General features: G+C 54.8%; 2 protein-coding genes across 4 annotated transcripts in view; one reads left to right on the top strand and one right to left on the bottom strand.

The window, feature by feature from the left end:
* Nucleotides 1-2,313: 2,313 nt before the first annotated feature.
* LOC128580861 (uncharacterized) lies at nt 2,314-4,510 on the bottom strand. Its single transcript, XM_053583339.1, has 3 exons — nt 4,234-4,510; nt 3,635-4,114; nt 2,314-2,360 (listed from the first exon to the last, which is right to left on the bottom strand). The coding sequence occupies exons 1-3, from the start codon at nt 4,508-4,510 to the stop codon at nt 2,314-2,316; spliced, it is 804 nt and encodes a 267-aa protein (XP_053439314.1).
* Nucleotides 4,401-16,669, top strand: part of SCUBE1 (signal peptide, CUB domain and EGF like domain containing 1) — a 120,926-nt gene continuing 108,657 nt past the window's right edge. For all 3 annotated transcript variants that reach the window (XM_053585699.1, XM_053585700.1, XM_053585701.1), the window contains exons 1-2: nt 4,401-4,596; nt 7,899-8,030. In XM_053585699.1, the coding sequence (XP_053441674.1) occupies nt 4,509-4,596; nt 7,899-8,030 (220 nt within the window). In that variant the 5' untranslated portion in view covers nt 4,401-4,508. The remainder of the gene's footprint in view (nt 4,597-7,898; nt 8,031-16,669) is intronic.

Here is a 16,669-nt window from a genome sequence, read left to right on the forward strand (position 1 = left end):
GCACCATGGAAGGAAGATGAAGCGTGAAAGTTTAGCACACAGAGGGGTGAGGATGGCAAGGTCCATGGGGTCCACCTCTAAGGGTCTAGAGGGGACTTCGTCCTCTTAGAATAAGGAGTGGTGAGGGCCAGCCTTTTGAAAGCTGACTCCAGCTACCCTGGAGGGTATGAGTTTGAACCTCGGTGGCGTCATTGGGGTGAGAGGTGGTATTGGCTCAACAAAGCCGGTGGCTGAGGGAATGAACAGGAGAGGTTATAGTCACAGGCTGAAGGGCTGGTGAGCAGAGTGAGGAGAGGGGAGAGGCACCACCCCAAGTAGGGAGGCCTGGGAAGGACGGGCTTGGGCAGGAGGGCCCACTTGGCAGAGTATAGGTGCCTGAGGGAGCTCTAGGTGGATGTGCCTTGGGGGTAGTGATCTGCGGGGCTGTGCCTCAGTTTACCCAGCTGTAAAATGAAGAACCCCATAGGCTGGGCTGTCTCTGGGATAGACCTGCAGCTTTTCCTGCCAGAGCGTCCATGAACTTGCAGCCCCAGAGGTCATGGGTGGGGACACGCCTAGCACACTGCAAGGCTCTTCAGGACGTGCTGCAAAGGAAAAGCTGCTGGTCCTTGTCCCTCGCTTGACAGGTCAAATCAAGAAATGGGGCCTGTGTAATAGAGGGTCCCCTAGGGATTGGAGGGAAACTACCCCCGAAGGTCCAAAGACATGAACAACTCCAGGTGGTACTGTGTAATTTCATTTTTGTTAAAAAAAAGGATGACAAAAGCCTCTAAAGTCCTCAAGATGGAGGCGTGACATTGTGTAATGGCAATTTATGCTTGCAGAGAACTGCACTTTCTCTAAGAACTTTTATTACTGTTATTAACCAAGAGATTCTTCATGAGGAAAATTTTTAAAGTAAGGTGCTTTTAACCAGTTGAAATATTACTACCATCTGCTGCTATGAGTATTAGTAGTACTAGTACAAGTATAATAATTATACCAGCCTGTACTAACTACCTCTGTGTGCCAGGGCTTCATGTACAAAATCTCATCAAATCCTTCCCACAGCCTAGTGAGAAAGACATTAGCATGGCTCCCATTTTACTGATGAGAAAACTGAGGCTCGGAGAGGTCCCACTTCACTTCTGTCTGTGTTTAATCTTCCCGACCACTCTAGGAGTTCAGCTGCACAGAGGTGGGGAGCTGAGGCCCACAGAGGTGTTAACTAATTTAGCCAAGGTTACAGGGCTGGTGAGCATGGAGGGTGTGGTCTTAGCCCAGACCAGTTGGATGTTGTGCTGTGGACTAAGGTCAACAGCTGGGGTCACAGTGGGTGTGCCTAGAGGGAGGGAAGGGGAGAGCTCACCTCCTCTCCCCTCCTCTTCTCTTAGAACTGTGCCAGGAGTCACCAGGGGGAGCCAAAGGATCCCAGGTCACTGCTCTGGGCACCTGAGGACTGTTGATCCTGCCTACTGGCTCAGCCGACCCCTGGGGCGCAGAGGGGGAGGTGGACAGGGACAGTGGGCAGCTGGATTCACTCCTCAAATCCCCCATTAACAGACAAAGAATCTTGTCCATGGAGCAACAAGAATTCTCAGTTAAATAACATGTCTTGTTTCCTTGTTCATTTGTTCATTCACTCATTCGACAATAATTTCTTAGGCCCAGTGGGAGTGGTGGCCTCAGACAGGCGGGTGTGGGCAGAAAAGAAGGGCTGTGCCTCATAGAGGAGGGAACAAAGGGTGTCCAGGCAGAGGGGGACTTGCAGATTCAAGGGTGTTAGAAGCGGGAGGTCTACAGGGCTCTCTTCACAGCAATTTCATGAGGCCGGGACTGCTATGGAGGTGGTGAGGGGGCCTTGTTTGCCACACAAGGAGTTCACAGGTCATTTGGAGGGTGATGGAAGCCACGGAGAGCCCCCTCCCACAGTCACTGTGCAATTCTTCCAGATAAGTGTCCAGAGGCTCGAAGGCACGCTTTGCAGGGTCCTGGCATACAGGTTCTCGCCCATCCACCCTTCTCACACCCAGACAGACCCCCCAGTCTCCATGAGCAGCTCCCCATCACATCGCCAGCACACTCACATGTGCTCTACAGTTTTTAAGATGCTCTGAGAACATTCTCTGGCTTGTTTTCTGGGTCCTTGCTTCTCTAGTGGACCTTGGCACATTCTGTCCATCTGTCCTTTCTTGTCCAGCAGGAAAATTTCCTTATACTTTGTATTCAGCTCCAGGTCACCTGCCCTGGTGGGGTCTCCCTGACAGACCCCCAGGGCAGAAGTCACCTTTCTCTGCCCCATAGGCCACGTCCTTTAGTGCACACACGAAGGGTTTACAGGTGTGTTTCTCTCCACTTTCCTCCGCTGCTCTCTGGATCCTCTACACAGACCACGAGATCACCTTCTGGAAAGATTCACTTTTCTTCTGTCAGCACACCTTGACAGAGGTTCTCAACCCCCCTAATGCTGCGACCCTTTAATACAGTTCCTCACGTTGTGGTGACCCCCCAACCATAAAATTATTTTTGTTGCAGCACCGCAACATGAGGAACTGTATTAAAGGGTCCTGGCATTAGGAAAGTTGAGAACCACTGTAATTCACCAGCAAACTCGACCTGAGCAATTATTTGAGGGCAGGCTGCTGATTAATACTTGGTATGAGAGCTGGTCCCAGGCTGTGGGGGTCATAGACTAACAGGCCATCACTTGCCTCCATTCCCACCCTGATTTGGGGGGGACAGAGCCTGAAAGAAGGTTCTCCTGTGCCTGGGGGATACCTTGAGGCATTCCCCCCCCACCTGGGGTACCCTGATGAATTAGAGAGCATTGTTTCTAGAAGATCAGAGCCCCCCTCCCCACCTCATACTTATAATATGATAAGTATAATATGCGGTTCTGAGGGAGTTTTCACCCATGCGCAGAAACCCCCAAGCCACACTGAGAGGGGATCTCCCAAGTTAAACCACCAGCCAGGAACAGTCCCCCCACCAAGCCGCTGTAAATGGCAGAGCAATGGGGAGGGGGTTTAGTGGAGACAAGAAGCAGCATTTCCTTCCACTCTGGCCCTTTCTGGATCCCCATGTGGGGACCCCCTTGTCCCAGCCTCCGGGCCAATGCCACAAGCTGATGTGAAGTCAGATCAAGAGCTGGCTGGACACAGATTTAACTTTCTAGCACTGAGGCCATCCTGTCCAGAAGATCCTGCGAGTGTGTGTGAGAGCCTGTGTCTGCATGTGTGAGTATGGGGTTGTGCTGGCCAGGGAGGGGAGCTGGTGTGCAGGGGACTGTTGGGACGAACTGGTGAAGGCAGAGTGGACAAAAAAGAGAAAAGTCTCGTCTTTGAATCAGGCCTGGAGGGCAGGAGAAGAAAAAAGGAGCTCTTATTGGTGGTTGTCAAGGAGATGGGCCTTGGGGTTTGCTGAACTTTCTTCCCTTAAAGCGTCCTGCCTCTGGCTGAGAGGGGCCATTTATTTCCAGCCGCGCCTCCCTCCCGGGCGGGTGGGACCACGCCCCGGGCGGACAGGCGTCAGGTGTGGACCCCAAGCCAGGCTAGAGCCGGTGCTGGGTCCAATGACCGTGATGTTCCTCCCGCCCCTCCCCCCGCCCCCGGCCCCGCCGGGTCTGTCACTGGGGAGGGCCAGCCCGCGCACTCACCCGGCAGCGAACTTCGCTGGCCGAGCTCGGCCCACACATGGGCGGCGCCCGTCGGGACCGATCGCAAAGGGGTATTGTCCGCGCCGGGTGGGAGCCGTCCTGGGCGCCCGGTGCCAGACGCGGGTCCTGCGGTTGCCCCACGACAAACGCACTTACGAGCCATTGTTCTTCGCAGAAGGATAAAAAGTTCGTTTGTTTTGAACGTAAATTTCACGATGATTTCACTATTTTTCCCCGTCTGGCTTGTCGCCGCTGCCTGGCCCGAGTCCGGCACCCAGTAGGTGCTCAATGAACGCTTACCGCACGGCTGCACGCACAGTTCCGTGCGCGCCTCGGCATTTCTTTCGCTACGAACGGGTGGCGTCGGCCTCTCTAGATCTCCGAGAGCCGGTTGGCAGCCCCCTCCTCTCCCTCGAGTGTGAGTGCTGGGGGCGGGGAAGGTGCTGCCCCCGGAGGGGCGACCACTCCGGACGACAGGGACTTCGGGGGACGGGGGCAGGGGAGGGAGCAGCCCCCGAGCAAGCCCCAGCCAGGCGGAGACCGCGCATCCAGAGGGCTTGAGAGCCGCCCGGGCCCCCACCCCCCGACCTGCCGCCCGCCGGGAGGGGAGGGGGCTGCTGGGGACGCCCGCGCCCGCCCCTCCCCCCGCGAGCCGGCGGCCCGCGCCCATTGGCCGGCCGCGCGCGTCGCCCCGCCCCTCAGCGGCCGCGGGCCAATGACCCGCGCTGTCAGCTCGTCGGCAGCGCCGGCTCGGTGGCTCCGGAGCCCGAGCGGTAGCGGAGCCGCTAGCAGCGAGGAGCGCTCGCAGGAGCGGCGGGTCGGTCGGGTCTCCGCGCCCCTCACGCCCGCACGCCCTGCCGGGCCCGCAGCGAGCATGGGCGCGGCGGCCGTCCGCTGGCACTTGTGCGTGCTGATCGCGCTGGGCACGCGTGGGCGGCTGGCAGGGGCAACTGGGCTCCCAGGTAAGCGCCCTACCGGAGGGCGGCGAGCACTGGGGGCGCGGGCGGCGGGGGCTCGGGCCTGCTGCCCCCCACCCCGCCCGGTCCCGAGGGCCGCTCCCGCGCGCCCGCGGCCGCCCCGCCTCTTTACAAAGTAACTTCTGCGGCCGGCCCGGGGCGCCCCTCCCGCAGCCCGGGCGGCCGGGGCTCCTGGAGCCCCGCGGGGCCGCGGCAGGGGCGGGGTGGGCTGAGACCCGGGGAGGGGAGTGTGAGGCCGGAGGAAGAAAGAAAACGCGACGACGGCTGGTCCAGGGGGGCCCGGAATGCGGACCAGGCGGGGCGGGGACCCCGGAGGACAGAAGGGCGCTGCCCAGGGTGAGGGGAGTGAGGGGAGACCCGATGAGGTGCTTCAGGGAAAAAGAGACCGACCCGGAGAAAGAGGGAGGGGAGGTGGCAGGTGGAGGGACAGACGGACAGGAGAGGAGGAGAGGGAGCAGACAAAAGGGCACGGGAATCAGCCAGAAAAAAACACGGAGGGATAGAGAGGAGACGAATGGGGCGAGAAAAGCTGGAGGGGAAAGAAAACCTGGGAGGAGAGGAGGCAAAGGGACAGCGGGGAGGGACGAGACCAGAAAAGGGATGAACTGGCCAGTGGGAAGGAGGGAGAGGTGAGGACGAGGGACCTGAGAGGAGAGGAGGCAGAGAGACAGCGGGGAGGGACGAGACCAGAAAAGGGATGAACTGGCCAGTGGGAAGGAGGGAGAGGTGAGGACGAGGGACCTGGGAGGAGAGGAGGCAAAGGGACAGCGGGGAGGGACGAGACCAGAAAAGGGATGAACTGGCCAGTGGGAAGGAGGGAGAGGTGAGGACGAGGGACCTGGGAGGAGAGGAGGCAAAGGGACAGCGGGGAGGAACGAGACCAGAAAAGGGATGAACTGGCCAGTGGGAAGGAGGGAGAGGTGAGGACGAGGGACCTGAGAGGAGAGGAGGCAAAGGGACAGCGGGGAGGGACTGGCCGGTGGGAAGGAGGGGAAAGGTGCAGACAAGGGACCCTGGAGACCGGAGGAGGGCGAGGAGGGAGCTGGGAAGGGTGACAGACAGAGCTCCCTGGGAAGCGATGGACCAGTGGACATCACACCGGAGCCAGCAGACAGGAAAGAGAGAGGTTGGGGACCAGGAACAGGACGTTGGGGATGAGGCCCGGGGAAGGGGTCTGTCTGAGGCCACGTGGGGCTGCCCAGAGGTGAGGGAATTTCACAGGGACCCCATCCTCCTGCTCAGTCCCTCCTGCTCTCTGGTGGTCAGGAGGGTCTCCAGGCTGAGCTGGAGTCACCTTCTCTCCTCCCTTTCTCTCTTTGGAGCTGGTGGAGGAAGAGTCCTGCCTGTGGCTCTGGGCTCCCTGAGGTCTGTGTGTGGTGGCACATGGTAGTCAAGCCCTGAGTGAGGATACCAGGTGGCTCGGGGCGGTCCACACCCCATTCCCTATGGGTGTCTCTCTCAAGCTTTGGGGTCTTTTGCCTCTGAATGACTGGTTCTGCATGTGTCTCTCTCCACCTCTCTGTTTCCCCCATCTCTCTGCATCTGTCTCTGTCTCCTGTCGCCATGTCCCTCATGCCCCCCCCAATCCCTGAGGCTGTAACCCCCAGCATAAGCAAACCAAAGTCAAAGTGAGCAGCAATGGGAGGCTGAGGCTGCCCCGCAGGGGGAATCCCCAACCAGGCCAGTGAGCATGGTTGCAGGATCTGTGGGGACAAATGGCATGTGGCTCCCGAACTTGCCTGCCCTCTACCCACCCACCACCTAAGGACATGTTTATAATGTGTGTTGGGAGATGGCTCCACACACCCCTCACCAATATCAGTCTGTTTCCATCCTGATGAGGAAGGTCACCTACATGGTGATAGATTGGGGGGGCAGGGTAAGGGGTTCCAGAGCCCCAGGAAGTTTTCTTCCCTCATTCCCATGCACTGACCCCTGGGAGGTAGCAAGAGCCATATCTGTGGCCATTGCCCCCACTGGTCCTGTCTTAGAAGTGACCACTCCCAGCATGTAATTGGTCCCCTGTGGCATCTGACTTCCTGCCCTTGAGGCAGTGCCACCCCTGCATGGGGGTTGGGGGGGTCCCTCTGTTGCCACTTCCCCAGAAGGCCCTTCACCAGTGTTCCTGCTGGCCTCTGACCATCTGATTAGGGCTCTGACCCCCTCCACCCACCATCTCCCAAGGCCCATTCACTCTTCTCTTGGGCAGCTATAGGGGGTGGGCTGCCCATCTGAGCAGATGCAACTCCCTGAAAAGTGATACTGCCTGCTGTGCATGTGTGTGAGAGAGAGAGTGTGTGTGTGTGTGTATGTGTATATGCGAGAGAGAGTGTGCAAGAGAGTGTGTATGTGTGCATGTGTGCGAGAGAGTGTGTGTGAGAGTGTGGGGGGCGCATGTGTGTGAGAGTGCATGTGCGAGTGTGTGTGCATGTATGTGTGTGCAAGAGAGAGAGAGGGTGTGCATGTGTATGAGAGAGTGGGTGTGTGTGTATGTATGCATTCTAGATTGCACACACAGATACACAGAATCTATATGGACTTACTTTGCCCCAGCAGCTGTCCCACTCTGGAGGTGTACCTGTGTGTTGGGGCAGGATTTGGGGAGTGTTAAGGGCCCTCAGCCTAGATGGAACTTCAGTTTAGAAGTCATCAGGATGTGAGAACCAGGTCACACCTAGATTTCTGAGGAGGAGAGGAAGGACAACTGGGGAGCCCAGAACCATCCGTAAGCTAGGTGAGCCCGGTGAGGGCGTGGTCCCACCAGTGGACCCTCCAGTGAGTGGCATGGAAGCCAGATGAATCCCTTCCTCACAGCCCAGGGCTGGCTGGAATCCCATGTGCATCTGAGGGAGCCTCCTGCCATGGCCTCGACTCCCTGCTCCTAGCCTCAGTTTCCCAATCTGTAACCCAAAGTGTGTGGATTTAAATACTCAAAGGACCCTTCTGGCTCTGCAGCTAAAATAAGGAGGGCGAGGAGGTTTGGGGCGAAGCTTTATGGGGTGAGCTGGACACACAGAGAGAGGCTTTTCCTCAGCCTGTCCCTGAACCTCAGTTTTCCCATCTGTCGTGGAAGGATGGCCCTACTTAGTGGGATTTGACCACTGCAGAGTAGCTGCCCCAAAGATGCTTCCACTTGCTGCTTATCACACCAGGCTGTCATGTGACAGCTGTTGCTGTTAAGTACCCCAGGGATCAGTGGCAGAACAGAGGCGAGAGCTCCCCCACCACACTGCCTGCTGCTGCCCCAAAGACCACAGCTCATCTGTTGTCACCCCCACCCCCACCAGGAGCAGTGGATGTAGATGAGTGCTCCGAGGGCACAGATGACTGCCACATCGATGCCATCTGTCAGAACACACCCAAGTCCTACAAATGCCTCTGCAAGCCTGGCTACAAGGGGGAAGGGCGGCAATGTGAAGGTGAGTAGAGTCCAGCCCTCCCTGTTTGACACAGGCTGGGGCCAAGCCTCTGGCTGTCACTGCCACTCTCGCCGTCGGTACTGGCAGAGCTGGCCTTCTCAGCAGTGGGAGAGAGGCAGTGGCCTCTCTGGGAATGTGGGCTGCTTCCATGGAAGATAAAGCTGGAGTCATGGGGCGTCTGACTCTCTCCCAGGTTTGAAACACTCTGTTTTTTTAAAGAAATGGAGTGAAGCATTGAATGATGTGTTTGTACATGTTCCTGACTGGATGTGTATAGGGTGATATTAGGGCCTGGGGTGACCCCTTCCCTCCACATCCCTAATGGCAACTTCAAAATCCACCCTATGTGGCCTGTAGCTTCCTCAGAAGGACCTGCCCAGTAGCCAACCATGGTGTTTGTGAGGCTGGCCAGTCTCCTGTCTCCAGAGCTTGGACACAGACAGGGGACTTGTGGCATCTGTCTGTCCTGCCTTCCTTCTCTGCACCTGGGTGCTGGTTTGGCCTTCTGGCATTGGCAGCTTCCTCCCTGGTAGCTAAGAGTTGGCATGAGAATTCCAGTGTGTTTGGAGCCAGGTCTCTCCAAGCAAGATGGCACCTTGGGAGCATTTGTTCTGTGAGGATCTGTGTGGTCATCCCGACTCCATGGGTGGGACTCAGCATCGGGGGCTGGAAATAGCTTTCCCATGACTGATGTGCACACAGGTCAGAGTCACTGATTCAGGCCTTCCCCATCTGCCTCCACTGCATGAATGAGGAAAGCTGAGACTCAGAGAAGAGAAGCATCTTTGCAGGGTCCCCAAGCTCCACAGTGACATGATGGGGACTGAAATCCAGGTCTTCTAACTCCCACTCAATGACACTCCAGCACTTATTTTCTTCTCCCTGGACCCTGCCAGCTTAATTTTTTGAAGTGTGACATTTGTGTTGGGAAAGTGACATGTGACACTTGTCACCTGTCCTTTCTGTGTGAGGCTTTACGGGGCTGGTGTTTTGTAGGTCAAACTACGCCTCCTTGAGATGCTGATGGTGTTTATTCTTCTTGTTTATCAAGCATATACTTAGGGCTGAGTGCTGGGCAGATAATATCTCTTGGATCACACATGGTTCGGTCATATTCCTGGCTTGCCCAGGGCCCAGAAACCAGAAGTTGGGAGCTGGTGCCTACCCACAGACCTCTGGCAGGAGGCCGGGCCGGAGGCAAATAGAGCAGGCCATTAGCAAGCAGCCTAGTGGGACAGGCTGGCTATGATGCTGGCAGGGCCTGGAGGTTAACTGGGTGGTTTAGGTGGCACATGACGGCTGTGTGTGACCACTTTCTCACCCTCTGCAATGCCTCGCACACACAGTGCCCTCATAAGGGAGGGTCATGACTGACCCCCCACCCTCTGCCACGTTAAGCCACTTGCCCAGCCTGTTTCTTCCTTAGCCCAACTCCTCCGGCCAACACTTTGTCTCCTGTTGTCTTAAGGTCCTTCAGAGTCCAGCTTTAAGCCCCCGTTCTGCTTAAGCCCTGGGTCAGCAGTCAAACTCTTGTACCCAGGCCCAGCCTTGCCACTTGCTGGCTCTGTGGGCCTCACATCCTCGTTTACTAGAAAGAGAAGTCACCTTGGCTTACCGGGTCTGAGGATGAGAGAGGAGGAGGCATGTGAACTTCCAGGGTCTCCTCGTCCCTTTAGCCAGGCTCCAGCCTCTGGCTTTCACACCACGGAACACGGTACCACCTATGTCCTGACACACACACACCTCCTAGGCTATTCAATTTTGGGGAGCCCCCGCTCAGGTTTTCCCAGTGCCTAGAGCTTCTTGCCCTCTCTTAGCATCCTGGCTGAATCTAAAGGCTAATTATTCTTTAGATCCCTCCTCAGGAAACCCTTCCCTGATACTTCCACTTCACCTGCACACCGTGCACGCTGGGCTGCGTTATCACTCTGCCCCATCATCACCCTCTGTCTCCGTGTTATTCTTACATGTCTGGCTCCCTGCTGAGCTGGAAGCTCATTTGTTGAGGGCCTGCCATGAGCTTGGTGATGGGGCTGCCACACTGAAGCTGTCAAACTCAGGCCGGGCCCCAAGAGTTCCCAGTGAGCTCCTCCATTACAGAGACCCTTTATGCTTGTCACCATGTAACCCAATCCTGGGGCAGGGCCGGGTGCTAACAAGGATGTGTGGAAAATCTTTGGTCTGAGGGTGGCTCCTGTGGCTCAAAGGAGTAGGGCGCTGGCTCCATATGCCAGAGCTGGCGGGTTCAAACCCAGCCCCAGCTAAAACCCAGCCCCAACCAAAACTGCAAAAAAAAAACACTTTAGTCTGAGTTAGTTCTCTTTCCGCCAGACTGGGTCGTGTTATATGAGCAACCTGTGAGGCACCTGCAGAGGGGCGTGTGGCATGCTGGGTCCCGGGGGCTTCCTCTTGCCGTGCTATGAGGAGAGCAGGGACAGGCCTCACCTCTCGTGGGAGCCTGAGTTGCAGCCCACCTCTGACGTGAAAATTTGGGTGTTGATCTGCCTCACGGAGCCCCAGTTTCTTCTCTGGCTATATAGGCCCCAAACACCACCCCCGCCACAGCCCACGCTGAAGACCTAGAGAGATGCAGTGCAGAGCACTGGGGTGGGCACTCGTACGCAGTTATGTGCTCCACATGCAGGTGGCATTGTCACCACCGCCACCCCCGCCACCATCATTATCATTAGCTCACTACCTCTCACAGTGGTTTCAGGCTGACATGAGGTTATGAATGGTGAAGACCTTTGAAACTCACCCCACACCGTATACTTCAGAGGTGATAGTTATGGTGCAACCCTGTCACTGCCACTAAGAGCTTGTGGTCTGGACATTCTTAACAGATTTAGGATAGTAAGGGTCAGTATCTGTTGAGTTGCCATACTAACAGTACAAAAATAGCTCTTAGGAACCAAGAGGAAAATTCCATGTGGTTACTTGGTCACTAAACCCTCAGTGGGTGAATGCGTGCTGGTGTGGGCTCTGGGGACCTCAGTGGCCCCCATCCCACTTGCACTCAGGTTTCTCACCCACCAGAATCAAGGTAGCCTGCTGAGTATTCACCCACAAGTCACCACATCCCTGCTGGTTTCCCCAGGATGGCCTGCTGGGAGCTCTGAAATCTGAAGGGCTGTCCGGCCACGTGCACTGTGGCCCGAGGGAGCTTGGAGACCACCCAGATGTTCACTTCCTTGGTTTACAGAAGTAGCAATGGAGGTCTCTCCGAAGGTGGGACTGGAGCCCAGGTTTGGTAGGCCCATTGCTCCATCCTGCGTTTCTGCAAATGGCTTTTCCTATCTGTGGCTTTCTGTCCTGAGAAAAGAGAATAAACTGTCCATGTTTAGTTGAGCATATGGTTAGGGCCCTGACTTTTGGCCCAGACTGCCTGGGTTTAAATAGCCTGGTCAAGTTACTGTCCCTCCGTTGTTTTATCTGTAATATGGATGCTGTGCTAGTGCCTTCTTCCTAAAGATGGTGTGAGAATGAAATGAGTTAATGTATTTAAAGCATTTGAATGTAGCCTTTCACATAGGACACGCTACTGTTGCTGTGATGATGGCAGGGTTGATGATGATGGTCACGGTAATGCTGATGAACATAATGTTGTTCAATATGTAAAAGAGGTGAAGTTTTGTCTCTTTCCAACAATTCCCAGGACCTCAAAGTGGTTGGGAAATGGGGTATTCTGGTTCATCAATTGCTCATACAAACCATATGCATACCTGTCCATGCTAACCTTGTCAGGGGTCACCTCTTCCATCTCCCCTCAGAGTGTACAGACAGGTGTGCCCTTCACAGACCTTGGTTTATCAAGAAGGTACAATGTGGAGGGCTGAAGTGGGAGGATTGTTTGGGCCCAGGAGTTCCAGGCTGTAGTGAGCTATGTTTGTGCCACTGCACTCCAGCCTGGGCAACAGAGCAAACCCCATCTCTTTAAAAAAAAGGAATGTACAATAAAAAATACACAGGACAGAAGCTTTCCTTTGTTCATCTAAACCTACTGTTCAGGGATGGCAAATATGCTACCTCCTTCTCCCACAGCAGACATCAGTAATCCCCACACCCTCCAGTCATTTCCACAGTAGTTGAAACCTGTTTTTCCTCCCTGGGCTCCTGAATCTGCAGGTCCTGAGCTGGTGTGAGGTTCTGCAGAGGTCAGCATTGGACTTTTGGGGGAATGTGCACCCTGTCCTACAGATCTCATCAGTGATGCCATTTGCTGTGATAAGCACAGAAGCAGCACTCAACAAAGTGGGTCCTGAGAGCATAGCTTTCATGGTCTAGGGCTTCATATGAAATAAGCCCAGAATGTGGGAAGCCCTGTCAGGGTTCACCTCTTCCTCCTTGGAACTTCACCTTGGAACTTCTGCTGTGAAACTTCTGCTGTTGTGAAACCCTGCAGTGGAGGCAACCTGCCCCACTCTGGGGACAGTTTCTTACCACACCTTCCAGGCCATCTTGCCACATGGCTGGTGGACATGTGATGATAAAGTGGCCTCCATACATATAGCCGTATGACTGCTGTGTCGGGAGGGTGGACTGGACCCGTGTGGGCAGCTCAGCACTGGCAGGGGGCTTGCTGTAGCCAGACAGATGAGGCACCTCTGACAACTGGCAGCAAGGCTGAGGCTACGTCTGTGTTTTCCTCAGCACTGGCGTTTGATGAGATGTGCAGTGACTTAGGATAAACTCATGGATCTGCAGAGTTGGAAGGAACTTTAGAGGGTAGCCGGGGCAGCCGCTGTGAGGGCACATGCTATCTCTCTGTACTGCCCTCCCAAACTTACACACACCTGGGTTTTAGCCCTTGACATGCTGCACTTGTGCCTTTGTGTGGCTCCTGAAGGGAAGAATCTGTGACCCGTTCAGCTCCCATCCCTGAAATCCTGCACTAGGATTGGCACAGGCTATGGAAGGCATCTGTTGGGAAAAGGGTGGGTGAATGAGTCTAAAGGGTACCCTCCTCCCAGAAGCCTTCCTTAGTTCCCGGACAGGTCAGCTGCCACCTGTGCTCATTTCTCCCAGTGCTTCTGTCCCACCGGCTTGTGTGACTTCACTCAGGGCCAGACGCAGAGCTGGCATCAATGGACAGTGAATGACTATTATCCAACCCAGGGGTTCCCAGAAAGACCTCCCCAAACCGCACAAACACTGGAGGTCTTATAGATGAGGAGGCTGAGACCCGGACAGGAAGGGGCTAGTCTAAGGATATCTGGCATGGACCAGTGGCAGAGTTAGCCTGGGAAATTGGGTCCACAGAGATCAGATTCTAGCCAGGCCACCTAAGTGAGAGGCAGTAGGGTCTGGCTTCCAACCACCATCAGAGGGAGTGGTCTCCCCAGCAGGCTAGGCCCTGTCAGCCTGTTTGAAGGCAGTGGGGGAGGCTCCTCAGCTATGGCGTGATAAAAGGGGTATAGGGACCCTTTCCTTTTCACATCCCCTCTCTGGCTGCTGCCAGCTGGTCTAGGACAGGCCCTAGACCAAATGTGATGGCTGGAGGTTCATCACCCCTCAGTACAACTGGAGGACGATGCCCTTGGGCTTAGCCCAGCCTCAGTTCAACCACTTTGAGCTACTATTATTTTTTAGCCTCTCTGCCTAGCCTCACCCTAGTATCGCTATCTTTTTTTCAGTTTCCCAAACTTGCCTGCTCCTTCCTACCTCTGGACCTTTGCATATTCTGTTTCCTCTGTCTCTTCACTTAGCTAGCTTGCATACCCCCAGCTTACCTTGGGCCTTTTAGAAGCTGCCAGGCCAGCCCTGCACTGGCCTCCTGGTCTGAATTAGCCAGGCCTGTTTGTCCTCCTTCTGGGAGGGGGCAGGCCAGGAGTAAGGAGGGGGCATTTCATCCCCTTTAAAGGCTCCAACTCATTTAACCTTAATTGCCTTGTTTTCATAGACATTTGCTAAGGAAAAGGACCAAATTATAGCTTGAATTGGGTCTTACTAATCTTAATTAAAAGCTCTCGTTTATAATCAGGACCAGGCCCCAAACGAGGAGCAAACCACCCTCAAATGACTTGTTTAGATAGCTAAGACGCTGGCGATAATCACTGCTTAGTCTGAACCAGCAGCGCACATCACCCCTCTATGCGTACGTAATTTTTAGACCGTTTATTCAAGTGGTTTATTCCACTTGCAAGTTCCAACTCTGGCCTTTTCCAAATGCTATAATTAAAACTCTTGGGGGAAATAACTTTTTGTTTTGGCCACAATATATCAAATATATTACTATTTTCCTTTTTTGTGTGAAAAGGGGAAAAATGACAACCCTCTGGCCATCAGAAATCACAAAATTAGCATGTATGTAATGAATATAAATAGTCACTTCCTGAGTTTTATATCCCCAGGGTCTGCTTGTCAATCACTAAAGTTAGGTGGATTACAGAACATGTTATTAAAGCGTTTTAACAAAACTCCTAATAACATACCCAGGGATCCATTTACTTTAACGTCAGGAAAAAAAAGCCCTTAAAACCAATTGGCCTTCTTAGGAAATAATGTCCATGACCTTATTAAATTATTTTCATTATCATTATTGCACACTTTATTGAAACTCCAGATAAAAGTCCCCTTTTGGGGAGGGCGGGAAAGGCGGTAGGAGGTAGGTGGGGGTATGGGGGGCAGAGAGAGTACAGGGGGAAGGGAAAATTCTTCTCCTTTGAGTCTTAAAACATGCAATTATGCATGCTAACGTGTGCTCTGCCCAAGATGAAAGCATTCAAGACCAGCAGACCAGCGAGCAGGAAGAAATTGCATGCGACTTAAAATTCCAAGTTGCTGTTAGCTGGCAATTAGTGTTGCTTGTAACTGGTCCCAGCTCTGCTGCAGGGTTTGGGCTTCTTGGAGAGTTCTTGGAGCCCATGTCCATTTGTAGGAGGAAAAATAAAAAGCTCAAGCTGTGACAGTTAAGCACAGGAGGTAAGTTCACCTCTCTGAGCCTCCGTTTGTCCATCTACAAAATATATGTACTGGACTGGATTCCTTTAGGGATCAGCTGTGTTCACTGAGCACCTACCTACTGTGTGCCAGGCTTGGGGCCAAGACATGCTTCCTGCCCTTGAAGCCCTCGCTGGTGAATGGGAAAGACAGACTGGAAAAGAAGGGATCCTAACGAGATGTGAACCGTGCAGCCAAGGAAATACAGACAAGATCGGGTGGAGGTGGAGTAGAGCATGGGTGTGTCTGCCTGGGGAGGGAAAGGAGTTAGAGAAGCAGAACAGGAGCAGGTCTCTGCTGTCCCTTCCCACTCGGATGGCTGAGGGGAGCATTTGTAGCAAGGGCTAGAGGCTTGCAGTTTGGTGCTTGTGCTGACTCAGCAAGCCCAGCAAGTGACAAGCTCCCGAGCCCTGGTCCCCTCACCCATCACGTAGGTGCCACCACACCTGCTTTACAGACTGTGCCTTTGAGTAGAGATCTAAGGAGGGAGAGGCCTCCCTGTCTGAGCGCGTGTTGAAGGCAGCACCGGTGTCTGCATGTTGAGCTGTTTTCCTCTGAATCCACATTTCTGCCAGGATTGGGGGTCTCTGCTCCCCCAGCTCCTGTCCCCCGTGTCTCTGAGCTCCCGGGTGGCAGCCCTTCTCTGCCCTCTTCCTCTGGCCCTCTCGCCGCCTCTTGGCCGCTTCTTATTACAGTGGCTGTATTTGTTTTTCCATCAGAGGAATGCTAACCAGAAAAAACCATTATTTCTAAGAAAATAAACTGTGGGCTTGTGTGCCTTTGAATGCTACTGACATGGATGACGGCCTTCCCCAAGGCCTTGAGACAAAGAGGGCTGAAGGGCTTATATGTGTGGGCAAGGTCAGGGGGTGCTCTGAGGGGGCCCTCCAGATGGGCCAGGGCTGCAGCCCCTAGGTGGAAGCCCGCTGGCTGGCGTGGACTTCTGGCCTGGGCTGATGATCACTCCCCACTCTCTCCACGTCTCCTAGATGTATGCCTCTCTCCAGGAGCCCCCATGCCTCTGTCTCATATAGAGGGGCGTTGAGCTGGGAGGTCTGTAGAGATCTGGTCCCAGCCCTGCATGACCTGGGGCAGTTCTATGGACCTTTTAGCCCTTAGCTTACTGACTGCAAAGTTCAGGAGGGCCCGAGACTCTTATTGCAGCCAGCCCCCTTCTCTGGATGATCCTTGCTTTCATGGTGCCCAAGCTAGCTCAGATTGTAGGGATGGTGCATGGGCTTCAGCCGGGCCTAGCCACCTGTCCCTTCCCACGGCCAGCCCCATGGGCAGACCTGGGCTTGGCTGGCTGTTGGTGGGAGCAGCTCACGTTGTGCTCCTCCATGTTGGGTCATTTTCCCCCTCCAGGCTGGCTGCCCCTGAGGCCAGGGTCTAGGCTGAGGGTACCCTTTGTCCCTCAGTTGCCCTCTTTGGGCCTCAGTTGCCCCTTGATTGAATCCAGGGTCGTGGATCAGAGGAGGTCTGGGACTCTGGCTTACCAATTCCACCGATTCGGGTTTTCTGGTGGTTGCCTGTTTCTGATTATCCTCCTTTTGAGCTCAGGGTGGTTGGGCCTGTGGAGCAACCCCTCAGAAGACTATGGTCCGGGGGTCTGGGGTATCTCCCCTGCATCTCCCACCTGCGAGAATCACCACTCCTAGGATTGGTGGGAGGGAGCAATGCGACCCTTGACTCAGGACTGG

Source organism: Nycticebus coucang, chromosome 3, assembly GCF_027406575.1.
Source record: "Nycticebus coucang isolate mNycCou1 chromosome 3, mNycCou1.pri, whole genome shotgun sequence".
Classification (NCBI taxonomy): Eukaryota; Metazoa; Chordata; class Mammalia; order Primates; family Lorisidae; genus Nycticebus; species Nycticebus coucang.

Excerpts from the sequence above, each read along its gene's own strand:
- LOC128580861 (XM_053583339.1), bottom strand. The coding sequence starts at position 4,510 with ATGCTCGCTGCGGGCCCGGCAGGGCGTGCGGGCGTGAGGGGCGCGGAG. Across the intron at positions 4,115-4,233 it reads AGCAGCCCCCTCCCCTCCCG|TCCCTGTCGTCCGGAGTGGT; the intron begins GCGGGCGGCAGG and ends CGTCCCCCGAAG. Across the intron at positions 2,361-3,634 it reads CCAGCGAAGTTCGCTGCCGG|AGGATCCAGAGAGCAGCGGA; the intron begins GTGAGTGCGCGG and ends TGGTCTGTGTAG.